The 12,974-nt window shown below is 43.4% G+C and overlaps 1 protein-coding gene across 2 annotated transcripts; it reads left to right on the forward strand.

Moving 5' to 3' along the window:
* Positions 1-4,073: 4,073 nt before the first annotated feature.
* ldhba (lactate dehydrogenase Ba) lies at positions 4,074-12,047 on the forward strand. 2 transcript variants are annotated; one of them, XM_014977292.2, is made up of 8 exons: positions 4,074-4,220; positions 8,084-8,220; positions 8,300-8,417; positions 8,499-8,672; positions 8,771-8,944; positions 9,016-9,133; positions 9,739-9,862; positions 11,294-12,047. In XM_014977292.2, exons 2-8 carry the CDS (start codon positions 8,092-8,094, stop codon positions 11,459-11,461), a joined length of 1,005 nt encoding a protein of 334 aa, XP_014832778.1. In that variant the 5' UTR covers positions 4,074-4,220; positions 8,084-8,091; the 3' UTR covers positions 11,462-12,047. The 2 variants fall into 2 exon arrangements, with proteins under 2 accessions (XP_014832778.1, XP_014832780.1); XM_014977294.2 differs by having other exon boundaries at positions 4,105-4,220; positions 8,087-8,220.
* The last annotated feature ends 927 nt before the right edge of the window (positions 12,048-12,974 follow it).

The raw sequence follows: 12,974 nt of genomic DNA on the forward strand, positions 1-12,974 counted from the left end.
GTCACGTGACCAATACAAGAACTGTTTTGAAATGACATTAACGCGCCAAACTGTTAATAAGGAACCGAATCTGTTGCCAAGCATCACCTATGGAGCAGCTTCAAAGAAAATGTTTCCTCAGTGTGGGACCATTTTGATCTTATGTTGGAAAATAAATTTGTTTTCATTTTTGTTGTTTCATCCGGTTCTTGTCAGTTTCTACTTGATCTATCTGAACCCAAATTCAGCTGAAACTGACTCTTAGTTTATTAATATTATGTTCTGCAGGTTAAATGTCGCATATGTTTGACTAAACTGTCTTATTTAAATAAGTCCACCTCCTCAATATTGAGGCATTATGAGGCATGAGAATGAAGTCCCAGATAAACTCAGATATACAGCCATTCTACAAATTACTCAGTTACTTTTGATGCATTATTTCATATACAGTGATCCTTCGCTATAACGCGGTTCACCTTTCACGGTTTCGCTACTTCTCAGATTTTTTGTGCAGTTTTTTTCCACAGTGTTCTGCGTCCTGATTGACCGTATGATTGGTAAAAACAGTATCCGCGCTTCTTCTCTACCTTAGTGCCAATAAAGTTACGGTATTTAATACAGATTGGCCATTCGGGAGATGGAAACTGAAACTTAGAATTCCTGCTGGAAAAAAACTGTGGCCAGAGGCAGATCCATCGCTCTGCCGTAGATACAGCTGTGAATCTCTGGGGCAGCTTGGAGGAGACATGACTCCGGATCACATTAAGGCCCGATTGATGAACAGGCACATCCGCTGACCTGAAAACAGGTTTTGTTATTTAGTTTAAATGTAGAGTATTTATTTATGCTGTGTAATAACTGTAAAAAATAAAGGTAAATACTTAACGGATTTCGCCTATTTTCGGAACACAACCTCTAAGAAAAACAAAGCTTCGCTGTAAATGTAGCGTTTACTTCATTTTTTTCTACAGCAAACGTTTTGTTAAAAAAGCGTAAGAATACATTTCAAAATGTTGTAAAAACTTTTTTTTTTTTAAATAAAAATCTGGGGGGGGGAACTGTCCACAAGGATCCTCATTCCAAACACATTCACTTAAATTTCACTTTATGGTTCATGTTCACATTTTTTATTAGCTGTATATCAAATATATTTTAAATGTAACTGAAGATATGACATAATGCAATATATAATATTCAATAAAATACGAAGACTTAAATCTTATTGTATAGACTAGGTCATCAGATCACTACGTTGCCTGTAGGAATTTTTAATGTCCAGCAGGTGTCAGTATTGAGTGACACAGTATCGAGACAGAATCGACACAGTTTTGCTATGTGTCGAAACGATACATGACGCCTCATCTACCCATCACTACTCCACACTATGTTAGTTTCTGCAGATGTTTCCTCTGCTTGATAAATCTTCGTCGTCTCAGGACTAACCAGTTCTACTGAGACGGGAGCAGACACTTGACAACAGACGTGACAAGGATCCAACAAAGACACAGACACAGGTGAACTTAAATACACATTGGGATAATCACTGCATCGAGACACACCTGGGAATAATCAATGGGAGGACAGGACAACACAGAGGCTCACAAGGGACATGACCCAGAAAATAAACAGAAAACACAGAACCCGACAGTTATAATAATATACAATAAATCACATGTCCTCTTCAGGTCCCTTCATGTGAGCTCTATAAGGCTGTGCAATGATCATGCAAAAGAACATAATCTGGATTTATTTATTCTGTATTTAAAATCTTACATATTTTCAGGTTTCTGTTTTATTTTAATTTTATTTTATATGTAGATACTTTATTAACATACAGTTTATATTGTTTTTAGATATTTTCATATTCTTAGGGTATATCTTGGCACTGTGCTGCTGTAACAGGTGAATTTCCCCTGTGTAGTATTAATAAAGGATTGATCTCTTCTCTTCTCTCTTGTACTCTATTCTATTCTATGTGTAGTGAATATCTGATCAGTTCATCCATCCATTATCTTACACGCTTATCCCTAGTGGGTGGCGTCATGAGGGTTACTGGTGCCTACCTCCAGCGGTCAATGGGAGAGGCGGGGTCACCCTGGACAGGTCACCAGTCCATCACAGCTGTTCAATTTGATCGGAGTCTGGCATCTGTATTACAAACGATCTTTGCTATATTGTATTTGCGGAAACATGACCGAGTGAGCAGTCTTAGTAGCAAACTGTCTTTTATGGATATTTCTCTGCAACTTTTTCAACAAGAATTTGGTCAGTTAGGAGAAGGCAAACGGCTCATATCACTCTGAATGTACTTTATGCGCTTTGTACCTTCGAAAGTTTCGTCTTTGTAAGTATTTTTGTTTGGAAGACACGTTGTTGTTTTTTCTTCGATTCATCAAATGTAGACCAGTACATCATTTTTGAATACAACATTTAGGTATGTGTATTAGTAATGTATTTTCCTTTCTGTTATAATTCAGTTAGAAAACGTTTTGAGTGAACCATTAATATAGTTTATTATCTAGTAATGTATTTTCCCTTTTGTTGTATTTTAGTTACAAAGAAAAAAAACAGTTTAAGATCTTTAGTTAAAATAAGCAAACCTTGCATGAAGACATTTATTAGTTGTTCGCTGGCTGTCAACATGGTCACGTGTTGTGAAGACAGCGTATTATTATTGTTGTTATTGTTAGACTTGTTTTTGATTTATTGTTTTTAACACTTACGAACTTTTTGTTCCTACACATGAATCTTCCCTCTGTGGGACCTCAAAACCTGTTTTTATTCACACCACTACTTCCATTCAATCTTCTCTGAAACACAACAACTAGAGTGACAATAGAACAGCTTTGATACAACTTGCAATATTCATGTGCCCTGCTATTCATAGGGATTTAGAGACCACAGCTCTCTATGAAAAGTTAAAATCCCCAAATACTGAAGGTGTTTGTAACTGCCTATGTTAACAGTTCAAACACCAAATATATTTTTGCATCAATATGGACAGTACAAGCTGTCTTAGCACTAATATCTACACAGTCTTCCTTATCTCTGCTCATGGATATAATCAATTAGCACCCAGGAAAAATGCATGCCCCTCCTGGATCGACTGCTATGCCAGCCATCAGCATGTCAAGTAGCGCTGCACTTAGGTATTTCAGTTTCCTGAGCTGTATTTCTGCAAATAAACAAATTGTCCATAAAGAAATTGGGGTCACATTCCACAAATAAATCTGCAAATACTGAACCATGAATATTCCTGGATCCTATCAGTCTGTTGTGGAGAGGGTCACCTCTTCTGCTGTCATCTGTTGGGGCAGCAGCGTCAGAATCAGGAGCTTAAAAGGTTCAGTAGCCTGGTAAAGAAGGCTGGTTCTGTTCTGGGGACGACTGTGGAACCTCTCGAGATGATTACAAGAAGGATTTTACATAAATTCAGATAATTATGGACAACTCTACCTATCTGTCTGTGTGTCGTATTCCTTGTGAAAAAGTGTTTTCCCTCTCTTGATATCCTTATTTGTTTTATTTGTTCTCCATGTTTGTCACACTTCAGTGTTTCAGAACATGAAAACAATTTAAATAGTCAACACAAAACAAGGAAATGCAAAATACAGTTCTTAAATGAAAGCGTTTATTATTAAAGGAGAATGAAAAATCTACACAGTGCGACAAAGTGATGTAATCAGCGTCCGGACATCCTGTTCAGCCCCTCCGCCGGAGCCCTGCCTCCCTCCGCCGGAGCCCTGCCTCCCTCCGCCGGAGCCCTGCCTCCCTCCGCCGGAGCCCTGCCTCCCTCCCCTGCCTCCCTCCGCCGGAGCCCTGCCTCCCTCCGCCGGAGCCCTGCCTCCCTCCGCCGGAGCCCTGCCTCCCTCCCCTGCCTCCCTCCGCCGGAGCCCTGCCTCCCTCCGCCGGAGCCCTGCCTCCCTCCCCTGCCTCCCTCCGCCGGAGCCCTGCCTCCCTCCGCCGGAGCCCTGCCTCCCTCCGCCGGAGCCCTGCCTCCCTCCCCTGCCTCCCTCCGCCGGAGCCCTGCCTCCCTCCGCCGGAGCCCTGCCTCCCTCCCCTGCCTCCCTCCGCCGGAGCCCTGCCTCCCTCCGCCGGAGCCCTGCCTCCCTCCCCTGCCTCCCTCCTTCTCCTTCCTTCTTCTCTTCCTGCTTCAGGTCGTTCAGCCTCACTTTAGCTGATCGTCTCGTCGCTCCTCCAGACTTCACACGGTCTCTGATATCAACCTTTTCTTTAAATCTGTGAGTGTTTGCAGCATGTTTTTCTTTTAAATTCTATTTTTTGTGATTTATAGTTACCCTTGCTGCTGATGTTAGTCAGTGTGGGCCTCGGCTCCGTCATGCGTGCTGAAGGCAGCAGCAGCAATGGATGCTCCTCCGACAGGCAGGCAGCGTGTTGGGTCTCAGTGAATGTCAGACACATGAAAGACCAGAGCTAATCAATGAGCTTTTATCGGTACCTCTTCGGGGTTTGAACGTAATTAAGAGATGCTAACTCATCATGTCAGCTTGAAACAGAAGAAATGGAATTGCTTTACTTTTAATAACTTAAAGCGCAGATACTTTTTAGCATTTGAACTCTGCAGAATACAGTTTAATTAGTTTTACGTTTATTTAGTTGAAAGTGACTATTATGACCTAGAGATAATACAAATAGCGCAACCTACAAAATAAACGGTTTGTTTGTTTGATTGGAGCCTCCATTTTGTTAGAAACCCATTTCGGTTCAGATGAAGGTCGACGGAAGGACTCGGCCCGCGTCCTCTGACGTTCCACATCACAAGGCAGCGCTACCAACATGTCTGCCTTGAAACAAGTCCAAGTGTTCAGCAGGCTGCTGGCGCCCACAGACAATTTTAAAGTAATACGAGTGAAGGACTGCTTATGTAACATGAACCCGAGGTTTAGAAGATTAAAGCAGGCCTTTGTGTCCTACAGGCTATTGTCAGACACACATGGAGCTGGACAGCAAAGGACACACAGAGGTGTGTGTCCCTGTATGGACATGGCAGTTACTCCGCTGAGGGCCACTGTTCATTTGACCTTGACATGCCTGGCATGTTAGCAACCTGAGCTAACATGCTTTAATGTGTATCAGGACTGAGGACCTGAATGGGTCTTGTAGCTATGAAGTTTTCTTTTGCATCATGTTTAAAGCGATCTGCCAAGTATGCATGGGCCCGTTAGCAGTTCAACCTCATCCACAGCCAACAATAAAAATGTCAAACAAATTTGTTAAACTGCGACCTCGGTTCTCCTCATACACTTGCAGACGTTGCTCTTCACCTCATCTCATCTCACACCAACAGATTATTGCGCTGCCTCGCCCTGCATGCTGACCAACTAACACAGACTGAGGCACATCGTCCCTGACTGGGAATCTGAGAGAGGGTTGAGTCGAAAATCCTGCAGAACCTGACTCAGGCTGTTCCCCTCCAGCTAGTTGCTGTGAACTTTCAGTCAGTTGACTGTGAGGGGAGGAAAAAAGCTACTTAATCTTTATTTTGGTTACAAGAAATGTATTATAACTGCTGTACGAGTTAAACGGCAATGAAAATCATTTCTCATTTTTTAATAAGAGTAGTAAGATTTTCACACTGATATTTTTGCTACCCGTTTGCAGAATATGTAAATCCCATGAGTGACCAAAAGACCTTTAGGTAGTTTGGGTGTCATTTGTGGTTTAAATTACTGTTCCTTTTTAACTGAAAGATTTAACATGGATCTTGTATTAAAGCACATTTGCTGTGGTGGATTTCATTCTCTTAACTGTTTTACTTCTGAACCCAGCCTGATGCTGGATGACCCTTTGACTTTTATTGCAAAACTTGTTGATCCATGTTGAAACAAAAGTGCTCTAGCAGTATTGATTGTGCAGTGTAGCACAGAATATTGCCTAAGAGAGTGAGAGTGACGTCAGTCTCATTAGTTTAATGGTGGGTTTGCATAATTTTTAAAGAAGGGCAGCTTTAGTTAGTTCTGCTAACTTCAAAAATAAGTAACATTGTCACACAGTTAATGTTAGACTTTTCGATGCAGTTGAAGTTTGATTTTTTTTCTGTAGTAACAAAAACAACTGGACTAACATCTAAGCAACTAAGCCCTGCATCAGGATGGCAAACTTTCTTCTCAGTCATCCATAGAGCTTTACCTGGCTGACAGTGCAGTACTTAGTCTGGCTACAACCATTTTTAATTCAGAAACCAAATGTTGTAGAGATCCTGTTTAAATTATTCAGATTCAGAATTCCCAGGAATAGGAATTGTGATTTTTGAAAGAATTGTTTTTCTAGAATCAGTTGCACATTACATCAGGCAGCTTTAGAGCAGCTACATTCTAAAACTCAGATGTTTCTGCAGGAGCAGATCTGTAACCTTTGCAGATTTGACGTACTTTCAGCCACAACATGTCTGTTTCTCCCTGTCTCTGCCTCAGAATGATCCTGGTAAAAACCATCTTGTTCTACGCTTCATTTTTTCCAGATGGTTTGGACTCTCAGCTGTTGAGAAATGATTGTTTTCTGAAGGTGTGGACTCTCTCCAAGCTTTATACTCAGTTGCTAACATTTGCTTATAGAGTTCCAGAAAGTTATAAAGCTTTCTGGAAAGTGCATGTGGCGTTAACAACCATTCTCCCCTGCAAAGAGCGAAGAGCCAATCCAAATGAGGTGACTGTTAATATGAATTCAATATTTGGAAGCGTGATCAACACAGACTGAACGACTTTGTTCACTTCCTCTGCTGCCATCACTAAAACTACAGGCACACTAAAATTCTAAAACTGCAGAAAATTGTCATCGTTCACAACTTTTTGTGTTCACTGATTGGCCCAGTAGAAATTGTATTGGAAGGAATCCAAGTCAGTGGGAGAAAGCCCAGACTGAGCTGTGAAGCAAGATTTGAATTGAGCAAACAGCATCAGAATAGCCAGACCAGCTCAGAATGTATCCCCCTGTGGTCAGCTGAGAGGTTTGAAGTCAAAGACAGATGGTAATTACAGAAGCATTCCACAACAGCCTTGATGTGGCTCCACCAGGATGTATTTGGGTCCGGTCCGAGGCCCCAGCTTGCTGTCCAAGTGTGAATGAAACGACAAGAAGACTTCTGCAGAGACTTTCTCTGAGGTGACCAGATCTCAGTAAAGTTTGCTGAAAGAGTTAGACCCTAGTGCTAAAACTAACTTACTGCTGGACGTCAGCTCACAAAGTCTGTTTAGTTTAAATGCTTTGTGATCAGTTGTTAACCGTTAGATATAAAGTATCAGTTCTAATGTGTTATTTTGTTGTCATTTTCTTTCATAAGCAGTTCTCACGGGTTGTCAACACCAGAATAAATCCTGTTTTACGATTTTAAATCGTGCGTAACATCGTCTGACATGTTTTCCTTCTCATGTCCTTCTCACAAGTCGATCTGGACAGCAGCGATTTTGTTCATGTACATTTCTCTCATACATTGGCCAGGAGTGACCAATGTGTGATTTGTCACTCTTGACCAGTCACACAGGACTGTGTGATTGGTCAGACACTCCTCTGTGATTTTTGTTGATCTGGAAGCCATGGGTCCGCTATGCTTTGTGCTGCGTTTGCCTACTAAGATGGCGCAGATCACTTCCGCTTTAGACTTTTAGGAACTCTGTGTAATTTCATTAAAATGTGATTCGAAGCTGCATGGCATTCTGGGTGTTGTAGGCATAGAGAAGGCTTTAGCTGCTCAACCTCTCACAGCCAACTAAGCAAATTTGGTGGCATCTACTTAACTCACTTATTGGATACCTAGCAACAACCTGTTGAGCAACAGCAAGCATAAGGGAACTGGATAAAACAGAAAATGTTTGGCAGTATTTCAGATGTTTAAAACAAACAAATAAACAAACAAAAAACCAAATAAAGATCAAGTAACATGAAAGGCTTATATTGTGATATGTTTTTCAGCCATATTGCTCAGCCCTGCACTGCAGTGCTCTATTGTCAGGAAGTAGGAAGATAACAGTGAAGATACCAGAGAATCTTTTACTTAAAGAACGGTGGATTATGGATCACATGAAGTGTTGGTTTTTACCAACTGGGTAAAGTTGTCTCATTGGATGTGTGACTTGTGTCTCTTCAGCAGCAAGAATGTCGTCAGTCCTGCAGAAGTTGATCACCCCATTGGCCAGCTCCTCTGCTGAGCCTCCCAGGAACAAGGTGACCGTGGTTGGCGTGGGCCAGGTCGGCATGGCGTGTGCTGTTAGCATCCTGCTGCGGGTAAGACTCTCCCCCTGTGTGTGAACAAGGAGCTGCTAATGTTGGAGCTCATTCTTATTTTTTGTCCCTTTGTGGCCAGGACCTGTGTGACGAGCTGGCTCTAGTGGATGTGATGGAGGACCGCCTGAAAGGAGAGATGATGGACCTGCAGCACGGCCTGCTGTTCCTGAAGACATCCAAGGTGGTTGCTGATAAAGGTGAGTGGCTGCACTGAGGTCACTCTGGTGCCCGCCTCTCCAGATGAGCGCCAACAGGTCTGCTTCTGTCTCTCCTGTCAGACTACGCTGTGACTGCAAACTCCCGTCTGGTGGTGGTGACGGCTGGCGTTCGACAACAGGAGGGCGAGAGTCGCCTCAATCTGGTCCAGAGGAATGTCAATGTCTTCAAGGCCATCATCCCACAGATTGTAAAGTACAGCCCCAACTGTACAATCCTGGTCGTTTCAAACCCTGGTGAGAACAACTTCTTGTCAGAGCAACAAGTTTCCATGGAGCCCTGTTGTATTCACTCTGTCCTCCTTATTTTTCTGTCTGATCCTTTTAAATTCCAGTTGATGTGCTGACCTATGTGACCTGGAAGCTGAGTGGTCTGCCAAAGCACCGCATCATTGGCAGCGGTACCAACCTGGACTCTGCTCGCTTCCGTCACCTGATGGCCGAACGCCTTGGCATCCATGCCAGCTCCTTCAACGGCTGGGTGCTGGGTGAGCACGGAGACACCAGCGGTGAGTGTCGCTTTGCTGCAGCTGGTCTCCACACACTGAAGCCAAACTGACCTGATGTGCTGCCATCACAGTTCCTGTGTGGAGCGGTGCAAACGTTGCAGGAGTCAACCTGCAGAAGCTGAACCCTGAGATCGGCACCGATGCAGACAAGGAGCAGTGGAAGGCCACACACAAGGCTGTGGTGGACAGGTTGGTCTGATCACCGTGGTTACCCACCTGTCAGCTGGGAACATGAAGGACTCATAATTAGGAATATGAACAGTGACTTAGTGTGCTGAGGTGGAAGAGGGTTTCTGCAGCACTAATTACAAATCAGTCCTGGGGGAGCAGAACCTGAGACACTGGTACTGTTACTGCAAGCATCACCTGCTGAGGGTTATAGAGGCAGATATATTAAGAAACTTTTGCTCTCCAATTATTCATCTGTTTATTGAAAAAATAATCCCCTGATCAGCCCTACTGAGCTCTTCACATGTTGTTAGCTGCAGATCCATCCTCTGCAAAAGACCAAATGTTTGCTAAATAAATGCTGTTATTGTATTTAATTAAGTAATGTTCATTTTCCTACTAAAAGGTGAATTGACTTGTCTTCATTTTCGTATGCATTAACATTGTATAAAAAGGTCTTGGGTGAATAAATGCAAAATATGCAGAATGTGTCAACTTATCTGATTATTTGTTAGAATAATGGATTACTAAATGAATCATTAGTTGGTGCCCATATGTTTGTGTGTGTGTGTTGGAGAAATGGGCCTTACTGAGGGCTGGTGTTAACAGTTCACACTCTCTTCCAGTGCCTATGAAGTGATCAAGCTGAAGGGTTACACCAACTGGGCCATTGGCTTCAGTGTGGCCGACCTGACTGAGAGCATCGTGAAGAACCTGAGCCGCGTCCACCCCGTCTCCACCATGGTGAAGGTCAGCCATGCTCTCACACACCGTCACACACTGAGCTTCACACAAATCATGCTTAAATTCACATTTGTCTCTCCATGAGATCATGATCATAAATCATGATCATGAATTGAATTTTTTGAAAGTAAAATTGAATTAATTTGATCCCAAAGGAAAATGAAATAAATTCCTATAAATGTACATTTCTTTCATTACATTTCAAATGTTTTTCTGTTATCTGTGCTCATTCTGGCAAACAGCTAACGGAAACCCAAAACTCAGGTTCTAATAAGACTAGAATATTTCTTGAGGTGTCTTTTGTTTTTTTTTTAGTATCTGGCTGTTCACACAACACTTTTACCTAAGGCTGTTTATTCAAAGTAGAGTGAAATAAAAACACTTAATAGAAGCTAAACTGTATCCTTGATAAGAATGTGAAGCAAAGTTCAGTCAACAGTTGTATGACGTTCACTAGCTGTGGGATGTAGCTGGACTCAGACCCACAAAACACACACACACACACACACACACACACACACACACACACACACACACACACACACACGTTTGTTTTGCTATCTTTGTGGGGACTTTCCATTGACTTCCATTCATTTCTACTCATTTCTACAGCCTAAACCTTACCTTTACCCTTTTCCTAACCCTAACCATCACATACCTAACCCTAACCAAAACTCAATTCATACCTTAGCCCTAACTCTGACCCCTGACCCAAAAACAGGGTTTCCCCTCGTGGGGACCAGGCTCCGGTCCCCACGAGGAGCGACTGGTCCCCACAACGTAGCATATGTCAGGAAAATCGTCCCCACAAGGTATTACAAACAAACGCACACACACACACACACACACACACCCAGCACCTTGGGTACAGAGTCAGGACCAGGAAGATCCAAGCTGCTGGAGCTGTTGGTCCAGAACCTTCTACAGCCTTCATGCTTCCTTTCCCAACAGAACTTTTGGTACCAACCCTCACTGTCAAAGATAACCACCACCACTGGTAACCATATGAAACTAGCCTGGCCTAAACCCCACACACAGCCCATAGATCCAATGGCCTTCAGCTGCCATGACAACCTGGACTTCCTGAACCTCAGCAGAACCACAGGCTGACCCCATGCTCAGCATGTTGTATGGCTGCAGTGATAAAAACGAGCCCAGTCAAAGTACTGAGTGCAGATACTGTAAAGTACAGTAGGCCCATGTTTTTTGATCTGATGTAATATTTTAACTTGCAGAGAAACTGAATTAGTTTTTTAGTATTTTCTGTAAGCCAGAAGCACCTCAAGCCTGTGGATTGGATCCATGTAATAAATACATTCTTAAACTCTAGAATCATATTCTAACTTCCTAAGATCCAACTGTAGGTAAACTGAGTATAGATGAGAAGTGAAGCGTGTGGTTTAGGGCCTGACTCTTTTCCTTCTCGCTGGGTTCCAGGGCATGTACGGCATCGACGGCGAGGTCTTCCTGTCTCTGCCCTGCGTCCTGAATGGCAGCGGCGTCGGCAGCGTGGTTAACATGACTCTGACAGACGCAGAGGTTTCCCAACTGAAGAAGAGCGCCGACACATTGTGGGGCATCCAGAAGGACCTGAAGGACCTGTGAACACCCCCACCAACCCTCCACAGTGCAGAGAACCCCACCGTCTCCCAGCACTCCTCCTCTGTTGTCCTGTTCTCAGACTTTCATTCTCTTACTGTAGGAAGCTACAGGTGTTTAGAGCTGTCACACACAGCTCTCAGGGAGAATTTAAACTTCTCTCCAGCATTCTGTTAAAACCTGTCTCCTGTCTTTTTGCTCTAAAATCCTCTGGTATGATTCCTAAAGTGAGATGCTTGTTCCAAACAGCTTGTTTTTTGCTTCTCCTGTGTTTGTGTTGGAAGATAGTAGCTGACTTCTCTCTGTTTTCTCAGTGGGGATTCACACACGTGGCTTTCTGTTCCTACTGGTTTCACTTGGCTCCTTTAGCTGCAGGGATTTCCATAGAGAGCTCAAACTGCCTTGAAAGATCCATAACTCCAACAGTAGGTGATGCTCTGGCCTTATCATTAAACCCAGCTGAGTTCACAGGTTGCCACTGGCAACAGTGACCTGGGAATGTTAGTGATTGGAAACCATCTGCTGGAGAGGCCGCTCAGTACACTGCTGTGTAATGGCATGTTGGAATAATAAATTTGGTCACAAAGAACAATGTCTTTGCTTCCATTCTTGTTCTGTCTGGTCCAACAAACCAGATGTATTAGAAAAGGGGAAGAGCTGAAAGCTGCAGTTAGACTGCTGGCCATGTTGAGCAAGCTCTGCGCCGGTGGGAACACCACTCTGCGCACGCTCCTCCTGCTGCTGTTTGCCTTCAACCCTTGGCTGTTCCCCTCTGCTGTTGAACTTTTTCACTTAATGATCCAGAAAACATTTCTGTCATTTTCAATATTCTTTTGATGTTGAGGAATGATGGCTGCATGCTGAGTTTTAGTTTATCGTTGTTAGCACAAGCAGACAGTTTTCCCCTGAGGTTCCTGCAGGTGGAAGGCTTTAGTTGGTGAGAATGCAGAAATCCCTCAGGTGACCCTTTAGAGCAGGGGTGTCAAACTCCAGTCCTCAAGGGCCGCTGTCCTGCAGTTCTTAGATGTGTCACAGGGACAAAACACTGGAATGAAATGACTTAATTACCTCCTTCTTGTGTAGAGTTCTGCTAATGACCTAATTATTCTATTCAGGTGGTGCAGCAGAGACGCATCTAAAAGTTGCAGGGCAGTGGCCCTCAGGACTGGAGTTTGACACCTGTGCTTTAGAGGAACCCTGTATTTCTCTGGCACCTCACAAAGCATCTTTAGGAACAATCTCGTTTTCTTCCTCCAGATAAACTCATGGGTCAAACTGCCCTGGTCTGCTAGCTGCAGCTCTGCTCCACAGCCAGGAGAAAAGCCTCACTGCTGATGCCATGTTTCACAGCTGCTTGGAGACTACAGAAGACTGACTTTTAGGCCAAGTTTTTATTTCTGTTCAATATGCTTTAGATCAGTATTTCCCATTGTGCCTGGTCCTCAAGGCACACTGATCTACATGTTTCAGATGTTCCTCGGCTTCAACACACCCCATTCAGATTCCTGCAATTTAGCAA

Source organism: Poecilia mexicana, unplaced genomic scaffold (assembly GCF_051168715.1).
Source record: "Poecilia mexicana isolate PSO_F unplaced genomic scaffold, ASM5116871v1 scaffold_23, whole genome shotgun sequence".
In the NCBI taxonomy this organism is placed as follows: Eukaryota; Metazoa; Chordata; class Actinopteri; order Cyprinodontiformes; family Poeciliidae; genus Poecilia; species Poecilia mexicana.

Excerpts from the sequence above, each read along its gene's own strand:
- ldhba (XM_014977292.2), top strand. The coding sequence starts at position 8,092 with ATGTCGTCAGTCCTGCAGAAGTTGATCACCCCATTGGCCAGCTCCTCT. Across the intron at positions 8,673-8,770 it reads CCTGGTCGTTTCAAACCCTG|TTGATGTGCTGACCTATGTG; the intron begins GTGAGAACAACT and ends TTTAAATTCCAG. Across the intron at positions 9,134-9,738 it reads CACAAGGCTGTGGTGGACAG|TGCCTATGAAGTGATCAAGC; the intron begins GTTGGTCTGATC and ends ACTCTCTTCCAG.